Source organism: Octopus bimaculoides, chromosome 3, assembly GCF_046866305.1.
Source record: "Octopus bimaculoides isolate indiv1 chromosome 3, ASM4686630v1, whole genome shotgun sequence".
Taxonomy (NCBI): domain Eukaryota; kingdom Metazoa; phylum Mollusca; class Cephalopoda; order Octopoda; family Octopodidae; genus Octopus; species Octopus bimaculoides.
In genome coordinates this window covers 139,677,108-139,692,059 of record NC_142930.1, presented here as the reverse complement: position 1 = coordinate 139,692,059, position 14,952 = coordinate 139,677,108, and the positions used below count along the sequence as shown (strand labels likewise).

At 38.3% G+C, this 14,952-nt stretch overlaps 1 protein-coding gene across 6 annotated transcripts in view; it reads right to left on the bottom strand.

Annotated features, from left to right (window-relative positions):
* LOC106876733 (solute carrier family 12 member 2) overlaps nucleotides 1-14,952 on the bottom strand; it is a 127,959-nt gene that overhangs the window by 46,424 nt on the left and 66,583 nt on the right. Inside the window, exon 1 of one of the 6 annotated variants that reach the window (XM_089349741.1) lies at nucleotides 11,602-11,656. The exons of 4 other annotated variants lie outside the window; for them this stretch is intronic. In XM_089349741.1, coding sequence (XP_089205867.1) covers nucleotides 11,602-11,641 — 40 coding nt within the window. In that variant the 5' untranslated portion in view covers nucleotides 11,642-11,656. Of the gene's footprint in view, nucleotides 1-10,673; nucleotides 11,225-11,601; nucleotides 11,657-14,952 lie in introns of those variants that run through there. One more of the 6 variants, XM_014925416.3, reaches the window with a different exon arrangement.

The window sequence follows — 14,952 nt, the reverse complement described above, 5'->3', positions numbered from 1 at the left end:
TTTTACTCTTTTACTTGTTTCAGTCATTTGACTGTGGCCATGCTGGAGCACCGCCTTTAGCCGAGCAAATCGACCCCAGGACTTATTCTTTGTAAGCCTAGTACTTATTCTATCGGTCTCTTTTGCAGAACCGCTAAGTTACGGGGACGTAAGCACACCAGCATCGGTTGTCAAGTGATGTTGGGGGGACAAACACAGACACGCACACATACATATATATGTATATACATATATACGACGGGCTTCTTTCAGTTTCCGTCTACCAAATCCACTCACTAGGCTTTGGTCGGCTCGAGGCTATAGTTGAAGACACTTACCCAAGGTTCCACGCAGTGAGAACCCGGAACCATGTGGTTGGTAAGCAAGCTATTTACCACACAGCCACTCCTGCGCCTCTTGATTTTTTTTTTTTAAGTGTCATTTTGATTTTCTGTATATATATATTTTGTATCTTGTCTCTTTTATTTCAGTCATTAGACTGCGACCATGCTGGGGCACCGTCTTGAGGAATTTTAGTCGAACAAATCGACCCTAGTACTTATGTCTTTATAAAGCCTGGTACTTATTCTATCGGCCTATTTAGCCGAGCCGCTAAGGTACGGGGGTGTAAACACACCAACACCGGTTATCAAGTGGTGCTGGTACACACACACACACACACACACACACACACAGATATTATTGTTATTATGTAAAAGTGTCATAAGTCCAAAACGTTACTTTTTCTGAAGCAAAACAGTTGTACTACACTGACAATTTTTGTATCTTGGCATCTGAAGCAGCTGGAGATACGATAGTTTGACCAAATGAACCAGCTTTTGCAAGAAAAAATAAATATTTCAAAAAACGCATTTAACTAAATTTAAACATATGACAGCTTAACATAATAGCAATGGTATATATATATATATATAAATATATATCAACGGGCTTCTTTCAGTTTCCGTCCACCAAATCCACTCATAAAATTTTGGTCGGCCCGAGGCTATAATAGAAGATACTTGCCCAAGGTATCACACAGTGAAACTGAACCCGGAACAATGTGGTTAGGAAGCAAACTTCTTACTACACAGCCACACTTGCGCATGTATGTTAGTAATACTTATTTCGAAATACGTACCGCTTCTCTTTAAGCGATTTATTTATTGAAAATAATTCAGTTTCTTGTTTTTGTTGTTTTTTTTTTTTACTTGTTTCAGCTATACAACTGCAGCCATGCTGTGGCTTACCTTGATGGGTTAAGTTTGATATTTATTCGATCGCTCTCTTTTGCCGAACCGCAAGCGGTGGGTAGGGGACAAACACAAAGAAACACACATACATATAGATATACGATGAGTTTCCATACAGTTTCCCTCAACAAAATACATTTAAAAGGCATTGGTTGGCCCGGGTCTATAGTAGGAAACACTAGCTCAAAGTGAGACTGAACCCGAAACCACGTGGTTCCAGCGCTAGCTCCTTAATCACAAAGCCGTGCCCTTGCCGCGAAGAAAAGTCTAATATTTCGGACACTAATCCTTTTTCAAACAGATGCGTAGAGAGAGAGACAGACAGACAGACAGACAGAGAAAAGAGAAATTATATATGTTTATGTTGCCAAATGGATTAGAAGAGGAGGTAACCTCTTTACAGTCCAAGTTAATAGAGAATATAGACGTCAAGCAGTTAACAAAACTCTTAACTTCTTAAAGTACAAAGTAAACATTTCTAATTAGCAAACTGATCGGTAAAATAGTTACACCTGTTATTTGCAGTAGTAATTAACTAGCTGTCATTAATTGAAGATGAATAGCTTAAATGTCTGCACTAAATGTAAATGTAAGTATAAGAATACATATCTTTTACTTGTTTTAGTCATTGGATTGCGGCCATACTAGGGCACCGCCATGAAGAGTTTAGTCCAAGAAATCAACCCCAATTTTTATTTTTGTCTTTAAGTCTGGTACTTGTTCTAGCGGTCTCTTTTGCCGAACCGATATATTACTGTGACGTAAACAAGCCAGCACCGGTTTTAGGGAGGGGTGACAAACACACACACACATACACCAGACATACACACACACACATACACCACACACACACACAACGACAGACTTCCACAAAGCTTCTGTCAACAAATTCAATCGCAAGGCACCTAAAACTATCCTCTTGTCTCTAGAAAAAATAGGCCTCACTTCCAAAGGTTTCTGGGTTCTTGGAGTTTTTCTCATCGGAGCCGGTTATAGTTCTCACTGGGTGTTTGTTTAACTTCTCTCGAAGCGAAGTTATTTGAATAAATCAACAGTTAGTCTTAAACAGTCTTGAATCTACGACGAAAATCATCATAAAGAGGATGTGTTGTCAAAATCGGCAGAGCGACGAAGAAAATGTCTTGTGGCTTTTAACAAGATGAACTGGGTATAACTGTGGTCGATAGAAAGTTATGGTGAAAGAGTACAGCAGGGTTCGCCACCATCCCCTGCCGGAACCTCGTGGAGCTTTAGGTGTTTTCGCTCAATAAACACTCACAACGCCCGGTCTGGGAATCGAAACTGCGACCCTATAACCGCGAGTCCGCTGCCCTAATCACTGGGCCATTGCGCCTCCACATACCATTAGTAGAAAATATTTTATATATATATATATATATGAGAGAGAGAGAGAGTTTGCTTTATTCAGCCCGCCCACATGTCTCAGTTATCAGATACTATTATATAACGGATGTGGTTGCTTTAACTAATTAATAATATATCTGAAGATCCGTAAATATCTATAAGAGTTTACATAAATATTGATTCCAAATTTTGACACAAGACCAGCAATTTTTAGGAAGAGGGCAAGTCGATTACATCACCCCCACCCCCGCCCAGTGCTCGACTGGTACTTATTTTATCGACCCCGTGAGGAGGAAAAGCAAAGTCGACCTCAGCAGAATTTTAACTCAGAAGGTAAAAACGGGCAAAATTCTTAGTGCCATTTCGATAGCATTTTGCCCGGCGTACTAACGACTCTGCAGTTCGCCGCGTTGGAGTTTGTATAATATGAGTATTAACGATAGGAATGGTTTGTGTGTGTGTGTATGTGTGTGTGTGTGTGTGTGTGTGGTGTTCCACCACCGCTTGACAGCTGTCGATTTGTTAACATTCCGTCAACTGAGACCAATAGAATGATAAAACTTTTTTTTTAAATGATAAGTGCTGGAGTCAATTTATTCAACTAAACCCTTCAAGGTGGTGCCCCAGCAAAGCCACAATCAAATGACTGAAATAACTTAAAAGATTAAAAGAATAAAAGATAGACACGTTAAAGTAGGACTGATGGAAGTTTGGTTACTATTTCTAGCAGATAGAGCGACCACATATAAACCCGCTTGCGGGCTCGAAACAGTTTAGCCTTATCAACGAGATCAGTCTCAAAAATAAACACTACAGTGAATTCAACATGGCATCACAGCTTATACTATAATGCTATTGTCTTAAATTATTCCTGTATAAAAACTTTAAAGCTAATTTACTTGGAAGTTGTTTCGAAATTAACAAATACTCGACTGTTTGCATTCTAGACACAGAACGAGGTTTCCGGCATCACCTTAGCCGTGATGGATAAAACAATCTTTATTTTCAGAAGAAGGCATTGTAATAATTGAAAATGTTATTATTGAAGACGAGGAAGAGGAGTCATGGAAACGGTACGATAAGGCGGCGGTCAAAATGCCATCCGGTATTCAACTCGTATCTTTCATTAGTTTCAGTCAATGAACTGCGGCCATGCTAGAGCACCACCTTGAATAGTTTAGTCGAATAAATAGACCCCAGTACCATTTAAATAATCTTTTCTACTCTAGGTACAAAGCCCGAAATTTTGAGGGAGGAAGGGGCCAGTCGGTTAGATCGACCCCAGTATGCAGCTGCTACTTAATTTATCGACCCCGAAAGGATGAAAGGCAAAGTCGACCTGACCTCGGCGGAATTTCAACTCAGAACGTAAAGACAGACGAAATACCGCTAAGCATTTCACCCGGCGTGCTAACGATTCTTAATTTTTTATTATCCATAAGGACATACATAGAAGAGACTGCACAATGAAATCGAATGATTTTACATGAAATGCGATTGGGGTCCTTTTAAAAATTCTAAATACATTATATATAATACGGATGATAGGACACAATAAGACATAACAGATGGAGTGGAGGCGGGTTTATAACGGACCCCACGACCCCGCCTTACCACTGACCTGGGTTTTAAAACCATATAGCATTTACGCGGAGCCTTTCATGCCCAACATTCGTGCGACATTCTTCCGTCTTTTTCCAAACATGTCTTCAGTCAAACATCTCCTCTCCAGCCCTATTTGCTTTTTAAGTGGAAGATGAAAAAATTCGCCAGATTAGGGCCAGAGATGAAGGTGCCTGACCTTATTCCTTTCATTCTTGTCTTCCATATAATCCCTCTCGCAGTTGCTACTACAGAGAGAAAACAATTCTTACCTTCTTTCGTTAAGAAATCCGGTAGGTTAATTTTCACTATAGTCGACAGCTTTACTCCTCCTCCACCTGACATCAGTTGTTCGGCATAAACCCACATGTCAGACACTTCCTGGCACTGAACAATAGCGTGCGGGACGGTTTCCTTGTCCCGCCCACATCTTGGACAGATCGGAGTGTCTCGACCACCGTACCTTGAGAGTTTATCCCGGACAGGTAAGGCTCCGCGGTAAGGCTGCCATGCTAAAGACTTCTGAAAATTATCCAGGGTCTTCGGCCTGAATGTACGTTGGAACAGACTGGCCAGCTAATTATCGTCAAAACCTAGGGTCTCCTCCAATGTATCATCGCATTCCGCCTCTACAAACCCTCTATAAAAGACAGCGGTGGAACCACTACCACAGGCATTGCCCGAGCGACGGAAAAGCAGGGGTGCCTTGCGACACTCCGTATACCATGTACCCAACTTCGATCAACGGTTGAACCAGGTTTTCCGTCCACCGAAACTAGTGAACCTGGGAAACATCTGTTTCGTCAGCGAAGACCACACCTGTTCACCATCCAAGTAGAACCACAGGTGCCTCAACCTCGGCGCATGTTTGCGCATCAATAGCCAAGGCATCCCTATCCCACCCTTTAATGGTTGTTGACAGCAAATAGAGCGTCTCACAAGCGGTTTCGAGCCCTGCCACAAGAAGTGGAAGAGCTGTCTTTCCAGCTTGATCAACCACGAATCAGAACAAGGCACGACGATTAGGCAGTATGTGATGACCGATGCGATAAACACATTGTCCACCTCCACCCTCCCTTTCAGGGTTAGCCACCGCCAAGACCAGGTCTTGGCAATGTGGATCACCCTGCTCAATACCTCAGCCCAATTCTTCTCTATTTGGAGGTCTGGTCCTAACCAAACCCCTAGCAACTTAATCGGACCCTCCGTTCAACGTCCCACGACGCTGTCAGGAGGTATCGACTTGTCTCTCTAGGTGCCGAGCTGCAAGCCGACTGATTTTTCACGATTAACTTTTGCTCCTGCTACCGTCTTGTATTCCTCAATGGCCTTGCTTACCCTCTGTAGACGAGCCATTTTGGTCGCGATGATGGTGATGTCATCCACGTAGGCTGAAACCGACATCTCACAACCTGGCTGTCTCGAAATGCAGCTCAGCCTTCGCAGCAATGGCTCAAGAGCCATCGCATACAGAAACAGGGAGAGTGGACATCCTTGACGAACAGAGCATTTGAGGTGGAACGGCTTAGAAAGAAAGCCGTTCACCCGAACTACCGAGTCAATGTTATACATTTGAATGATCCACCTGAGGAAGCCAAGGCCCACGCTGAACTGTGCCAGAACGGACAGCAGGTAGTGCTGGTCGATCCTATCAAAAGCCTTTGATTGGTCTAAATGGACCAATGCCCTCCCTTGCCGGAATCGTTATTAATTCCCTCTATAGTGTATCGTATAAGATGGAAATTATCCTGAATGGATCTGCCGGGGATGGCACATGTCTGTGCTCCCACGATCATCCCATCCGCGACACGCGCCAATCTTTTCGATAACACTTTGACCAAAATCTTCAGCTCTGCGTTGAGCAGAGTGATGGGCCTAAAATTATCAATGACATCCCCCTTGTTCGGGTCCTTTCTGACGAACGTCACCACTCCCCGGCGTACAGATCTGTGTATGAGCCCATTCTGTTGCCAGTTCGCGTAGTCACTCGCCGATAGGTGTCCCAACAAGTCCAACATATTCTTATACAGCTCGTAGGGTAGACCATCCATTCCTGGCGCCTTACCCGCGCCGCAGTCTTTTATCTCCTCAGGCGTGATCAGCCCCTCACTACACCTCGCATCCTGCCCCGAGAGGCGCGGCAGCCCGACGAGGAAGTCCGTTACGTCCTTCCTACACTCCGGCCCCCCACCCCCGTCCCCCACCGAAAAGCTGCGCGAAGTGGTCCTGAAAGATCTCACACATTTCCTTGGGTTCGTCTATCAACTTACTTTGTTGGTTCCTCAAAGATCGAATTGTGGCATCATTTCCACGTTGGGCTTCCACCACTCGGGCCCATCCCGCGGCATTGATTCTCTCGCAACGCATTGCATGTTGTCTAGCCCTGACAATGCAACCCATGTGTTTGCCTTCGAGGTGCTGGTTTAACACCAGTTTCTTGGCCTTCACCTGAGCCGCAGAGCCAGTTCGCATTGCTTCCTCTAAGTCCTTACTAGAGTTGATTCCCTTCTAGCCTCTCTAGCCACTAAGCCTATGCTATATCTAAGAGACTCATATTTAGTGGCTCGCTTGAGGGTATACCACTATTTGTTGTTAATGAATCCGGTTAATGCCCTCTGAATTAACATCTTAATCCGGTCTCTGTACTCCTTAATCGCCAAAAGGGACGTATTAAGTATCCAGAAGCCGGGACCTCTACATAACTTATCTATGTTGAGCTTACAGGTAACCATCTTGTGATCGCTGTAGCTGACCATGTGGAACTGTGGACACCCAGCTATCTTCTTATCTACTTTTCTAATTAATACTCTATCTAGATAAGACCTGGAAGATCCGTCGCTATTTGCCCATGTCCACAACGGAGCGTTCGGAAATTCCAGTCTGTATGGATCTACTAGCTTACAACATCTTAGTAGATCCTGGAAGCAAACATTACTTCTATTAACACACGAGCCAACATAATCTATGTCTATTTTCTTGTCTTTTATTATCATTGTCTTATATGTTATTATTTTCCTCTTTATTTCTTCGATGAGTTCGTTAGGTAGGTTGGCTTTAACATCAAAACCTTCCCTTTCGAACATACCTCCGTGTTGCCACAGTGAATCTAGCTCTATGTTCAATTTATCTTTTCTCACACCGGCTGCGGTGGCAAAATTAATCTTCTTTTGGTTGTCTTCTGTTGGGTTTACTTTTCTGTTATTTATTTTATCGTTTTCAGCATTTATTTTTCCTTCTTGGTTCCTTTTTCTGTTTACTGTATTTATGTGGCTTTCGTTCACATTTTCGTTCATTTTGTCTTGTTTTACAGTTGCTCTTTGATTAGCTTGGCCATGGTTAGAAGACTTGTCCTCCGAATTCATTTTCACAAAAACGAATATTTTCCAAAATATTTTTTTCAAAAATTATTTTCCCCTCCATGAGGAGGGGAACAACAGTCCACTACGACTGTTGAAACAGAACGTAGAACAATAACAAAAGTTCAAAATTTAACAACAAATAGCAACAATAACAATAAATAATAATAACAATTACATATCAAATTCTCGCAAAGACAAATTAACTGTGTGCTAACGATTCTGCCTGCTCGCCGCCTGAACATTTAAGTAATAATTAAAAAAAAATAAGGCTGGCATTTATTCTATCGAGTCGCTATTTTACGGGGATGTAAACAAACCAACACCGGTTGTCAAGTGGTGCGGGGTAAACGCAGACACGAAGACCCACACACACTATTTCCGTTTACCAAATTCACTCGCAATGCATTAATCGACCGGGACTATAATAGAAGACATTTTCTCAAGGTGCTATGCAATGAGACTGAACCCAAAATCATGTGGTTGCGAGGCTCCTTAATCATGCAGTCATGTCTGCGCCGATGCTGATTTTTTTTTTAAATTATATTTTATTTTATTTTTTTATTTCCAACTGCAGGATCGTTGTTTCAAATTTTGGCACAAGGGCAGCAATTTTACGGGACGGGGTAAGTTGATTACATCGACCCTAGTGATATACTGGTACTTATTTTATCGACCCCGAAAGGATGAAAGGCAAAGGCGACCTCAGCGGAATTTGAACTCAGAACGTAAAGATAAGCGAAATACCGCTAAGCTTTTTGTCCGGCGTGCTAACGATTCAACTGCGGTACTAAAATATTGGCATCAATTTAAACGACTTACGCCCAGAGCTTGTGAAGGTGCGTAGCCTAGTGGTTTGGATATTAGGTTCACAGATGTCAGGTCAGTGCCTTGTCCTTGAGTCAAGTACATTTTAGATTGTTTTAGTTGATTCAGCTGAAAATGAATTTCAACAGCAGCTGAAAGTGAACTCTGTAATGGACTAACATCCCGTTCAAAGAAAAAGTCTTCTTTGAACTGCTTACAAGCTTCGAAAATCCGAACAAGCTCATGAGCTTGTAAGCTCGGAAAAGCCTTCAGGTTGTTCCACTTTCCCAACTTAACTCGTATATTGCTTCTAACTGATGTGTTTAGGAAGTTAAGTGAATGTAGAGAAGTCAGTGCTTTGCTCCAGTAAATGTTAGAAGTTGAGCAACAGTGTCGAAAACGACAAAACTAAATTGGCTTGCTCCCAGCTTAGTAGCCAATTTTCAGTCAGATTATACCCTACAATCCGAAAGGAAGGAGGATATACAGCCTGATACACTAAGTCTGGAAAGACAAAAGACGTGATGGGCACATGTGGAAAGATTTTTTTTATCATAGGGTTACTCAATCACAACTAGTTTGGGGCTAAACCTTATTACTATGAGCAAATAAACTATTTGAAAAATCGTCAGAGCATCAAACAAAAATGCCTTGCGGGATTTATTCGACTCTTTATATTCTGAGCTCATATTCCACCGGCTCCCAATACTTATTTTTTTTTAACCCGATACTTTTTCTATCAATTTCTTTTAAGTTACGGGGAAGTAAACTAAGCGACACCGGTTGTCAAGTGGTAGTGGAATGATAAACACAAAGACACATTCACACTAGATAGATATATATATATATATATATATATATACACACACATACACGCACACATACACACACGACGGGGTTTCATACAGTTTTCGTCTACCAAATTCATTCACAAGAAATTCGTCGGACGGAGGTCATAAGTAGAAGACACTTGCCCAAAGTGTCGCACAGAGGGATTGAACATGACGACACCACGTGTTTGCAAAGCGAGATTCTTCAACACATAGCCATGCCTGCGCCTACGAATGAAAATGGCCTGTTGACAAATAAACATGAAATAAATACATAGACATGATAATAGTAGTAGTAGTAGTAGTTTAATTTAATCAGGTTACTTGAGTGCTAATTGTTGTTTAGCTCCTGATTTAACATTATCAAATAGACCCGTGATCAAAAGTATTCAAAAAAATGGTCACCTGATCTTAATAAGGATATGTAGAACTACATTATTTAATGTCTTTTTTTATTAATTATAAGGTTTAGTTTAAGATAAATTTGGTTTTATATCTAGCAGATTGAGCACGTAGAGGCTGTCTTGGCTGGCCCGAGAGTGGTGTTTAAAAATTATAATCGATTAAATCAATTCTAGTGTTTCTAAAACACTTAGAGATATTAGAGATAAAAATAATAGACACAGATGGGCATAATCTAAGCCCTGGGCAATTCAGTACAACTGCTATACACAAACACGGTAGGCCTCAGCACAGTTTCCATCTACCATATTTTATTCACAAAGCATTGGTCAGTACGAATTTACGGAGAGGACATTTTTCCAAAAGGCCCTCCAATGTTCGGCTTTCGGAGGATTCGCTTCTACACTACAACTTTCGCTCGTTAATTATTATCGTGGGACTAAGAATAAATTGCTATGTCACCAGATACAAGAGTGTGTCAAATTTAATACCCCTCCGAACGTGTTGTACTGTATTCAGGACCAAGGTATTTAACTCCAGGCTAAACTGAAGTCTAAGAAGCCATCACCAGCAGCATGATTATCATTATTATTCTTCAAATATTCCACCTTTGTTTATAAAATTGACGAATGAACTAAAAAACTAGAAAACATTACACATTTTTCAAGACTATGGAACGTCTGTAAATTATATTTAATTAAATCGTTAAGTAATTTTATTTTTATAAAACTTTTAATTTACTTTGGACGATTAAACTGTTGTAATAAATTTATGTAACTGAGAAACATTAGCAAGTAAAGAAACAAGACCGGTAGAGTACATTAAATGAGGATTATATAAAAGCAACGATCGGAATGTAAAATTACTAAAACAAAAATTATAAAGCCACGGTAGAACAGAAAACTCTCTTGTAATGAACGGTATGACATTACAAGTTTTGAAGCAGTTTATCTTAAAAAACAGACCACCAATACATTCTTATCAGTTACGAAGTAACTAGCAGAGCAGAAATTAAAAACAAGAAACCGTATAAAATTGAGCAAATGGTTGAAAATTAAAAACAATTTCGAAACACTTACTTTCATTGTTTATAAGTCCGAAACGTATTGTGTAATTTTTTACTTTTCCCTTCGCAAGAAATTACGTATTCGAATTTGTGACTTTTCTTTCCAAGAATTACTTATTGAAAATTGTTTGTTCAACAGACTTGTGAAATTTTCTTTGCACTAGTTTAAATTTTCCACTGGTAATAACTCTATATATTGCCTACAACTAGCGTTGTCTCCTCCCATTCAGAATAGCCAACGTATAAGTGGAAGCCAAGCCGTAAAGCGAAGAAAAAAAAATGTAGTCTAGAACAAAACAAGTGTGCACACGTGGATGTGTAAACGTAGAAGATTAATAACAAACAACTCGTTTGTCTCTTTTTGAAAAAGAAAAAAAATAAAGATTTTCCTAGACCAAAAAGATTTGTGTTATGTACATAATCATGGCATCATACTTGTTTAATTCAAGACAACTGTCACCGACAATTTCATTTTTCGTAATCACCAGTAGTATGTCATCTACGTCACGAAAATATTTTCATATTTTAAATTTTATTCGTTTCCCCACCATTAATGAATTTTTTCTTCTATTTCTTTGATAAAACTTATCTTGTGCATGTTGATGACGGAAAAAAATCTTTCTACTATTAGCTATGTTAGGGTGCATTTAATAAATAACAGTCTATATTTTTCTGTTGTAATAAAACACAATGGCATCTGGTAAACTGCGAACATTTGGTCATTAAAAATAAAACATTACGAAGGTCAAATTAATTTTACGATTATATTAAACACACAATCTTAAAAATGTGGTATTTATGTAACATGGACTCAATATTGTCTCCTCATTAATGGATATGTTGTTTAACTTTTTACAGACAAATCACTAAACAGGAATTTTCCGGTAATTCTTTTATTAAAGATTCATTTATAGACAATAAAAGAAAAATAAATACATTACTTGCTGGGGAGCTGAGCATGATTTTATTATATAAGTCCATGCTGTGTCTTAGACTCGCGTTACACAGTTTTAACGATTGTAAACTTAAGTAGGAAGTTTACAACCTATATCATTAAAGGTAGGTTCTTCCAACTAGATATATAGCAAAAACATAAATCTAAAGGTTGTCATTCCTGTTTAAGTTCTTTAAAGCTGAAATTTAAGAGAAGTAAGAAAAAATAAATTAGGCTTTTTAAATACCAACTGGTGATTGCCTTAAAAGCGAGCTGCATTCACGTTCTTGTACTATTTCAAAAGAAATTTTGATTGCTTAGAGCAGGAGGCCAAAGTAGTGCCGATGGTTCTTTGCTGGGCTTCCAAAACTGGTGAGAGGAATGTATCCTCAAACTAATGAGCTGGTTCTAATGCTAGCAACACAGTCGATTCCGTTAAGGACATCCAACAACAGTTGATGGTGTTAAACCAAATGATGGATTAAATCTACCTTCTAAGTGGGCCTCAACAAATTTCGCCCAATGCTCCTAAAACCTTACCAATTCGCTGCCTCTCAATGTTACACCTATCATTCCTATCCCTAATCCATTAAAACCGGCTGAGAGGACATTCATTAAATCTCTATGAGGTATCTTTGGATATTTTCTCCTATATTCATTCACAGAGATCCCATATATTCTCTCTTAGATATCGATCTAAGATATGACAGCAACAGTTCGAATATAATTCACTGACGAGATCAAATAAGACCGGAACATGTCAGGAGTTGTCTAAAGATCAGAATCACCCCACCCCCCACTGACAATTATCTCCTCTGTCCTTCTTGGTCGGATTTGACCATTAAGACAAATTAGTTTTCTCCTCACCACAACTGTAACTTTAAATAATAGTTATTTCTTCGTCAACTACGTCCCCTTTATTTTCTGCTAGTTTGGCATTCTCTCTGGAGCAAACTTACTGCGGATATCATATATATATATATATATATATATATATATATATATATATATATATATATATATATATATCAGGTCATCTCTTAAGTTCTGTCCGAATTTTGAATAAAGAAAACAAGTGATCAAATGTTATATTTAATTGAAATTTAATCATCAATGTACTTTCCCAGATTATCTATGACTTCCTTCCATCCATTTACAAGCTTTTTAATCCCATCAATGTAAAACTCTTTTGGTTTCAAAGCCAAGAACTCTGAAATGTCAGTTTCGATCTCCTTCTGGCTTGCGAAAGTTATGTCCCCCAAATGATTCTGTAAAGTACGAAACAAATGGTAGTCTGGAGGAGCAAGGTCGGGAGAATAACGTGGATGAGGAATTTTTTCCCAACCAAGCTCTTCGATGTTCTGTGATGTGATCTTTGCAGTGTGAGGTCACGCATTGTCCTGATGAAATATCCCTCCTTTTCGATTCACTAAATCGGGTCTTTTTTACTTCAAAGCTTGGTTCAAACGCTCTAATTGCTGACAGTACACTTGAGCATTGATTGTTGGATTAGGTGGTAACATTTCAAAGTGAATTACTCCTTTGCAATCCCACCAGATAGAGAGAAGAACCTTTTTTCCATGAAGTTCCCTTCTCGGTTATGGTTGAGCTGTTTCCCTTTTACCAAGCCACTGTTTACGACGTTTAACATTTCGATACATCTATTTTTCATCACCAGTTACAAGTCTATTCAAAAAGGGTGAAATGAGTTCGCGAGAATGGAGAGAAGAGCAGATGTCAACTCGGGATTTGCGGTTGCTTTCAGACAATTCATGAGGCACCCATTTTCCAAGTTAAGGAACCTTTCCAAGTTGTTGAAGATGACGATGAACGGTTGTATGGTTTGAACTAAGTTTTATTGTCAATTCTTCAACTGATGATGCAGGATTTTCTTCAAGTAATGCCTCAAGGAGCTTATCATCAAACTCAACTGGATGTCCTGTTCGATCTTCATCTTCAAGGCTGAAATCTCCACTTCTGAATTTTGCAAACCATCTTCTGCAAGTTCTTTCATTCAAGTATTCTTTCCCATAAACTGAGTGTATGTTTTGAATCGCTTCGGCTGCAGAGTTTCCCTTTTTGTATTCATAAAGCATTAAGTGCCCCAAATACTCTTTGGATACTTCCATGTTAGAAAGGGTTTTAATCAAAGAAATTTTAATTCTATTATTCTGTAAAATAATATTTAATTAGTTTAAATGTACACAAATGCATAAAAATAATTTTTAATTCCATTAGACATTCTAAAATACTATTAAATTTCATTCAATTTTATAAAAGGTAAAATCGGACAGGAGTTATGGGATGACCTGATATATATATATATATATATATATACATATACACACATCTCTTCTCCATTTTTATAATTGTTTATGGTGTTTTATACCTCTAACGAACTTTTCACTTGTTATTTTCATACTCGTATTGCTTTCTCTAGCAGGATATTTCTGAATATGATGAATTTTTATTAGAAATTATTTTCTCTCTTTTTGAACTCCTCAAAAAGTTTGAATTGTTCTACTTGAACTTATTTTTGTCTCGAGCGGTAAACTAATACATCTTCGTCTTTTCAGTTTTTGTAAATTCTCTCTCTCTCTCTCTCTCTCTCTCTCTCTCTCTCTCTCTCTCTCTCTCTCTCTCTCTCTCTCTCTCTCTGTATATATATATATATATATATATATATATATATATATATATATATATATATATATATATAAATTTAAAGAATGGAGTAAACGCATATTATAACTGCATACATATATATACATATATATATATACATATACATACATATATATATATTCACATATATATATTCATATTTATATATATATATTCATATTTATATATTTATATATATATTCATCTATTCATATATTTATATATATATATATATATATATATGTTCATATTAATATACATATATATTCATCTATTCATATATATATATATATATATATATATATATATATATATATATATATATATGTTCATATTAATATACATATATATTCATCTATTCATATATATATATATATATATATATATATATATATATATATACATATATATGTTCATATTAATATACATATATATTCATCTATTCATATATATATATATATATATATATATATATATATTCATCCTCCTCTCATCACACACTACCAACTTTTGGATTCTACCTTCTTTCCTTCTGGATCTGGACTGTTTGATTCTGAACTTTATACCCTCCGGCTGCACCTCTCCTACCCACGGATTACACTGGACCCATCTTCTGATTGGAAATCGCTTCAATATACCACGACGTCTAAAAAACTTTTGAACTTTTCCACTTTTGTAAACCTCCTTTATCATC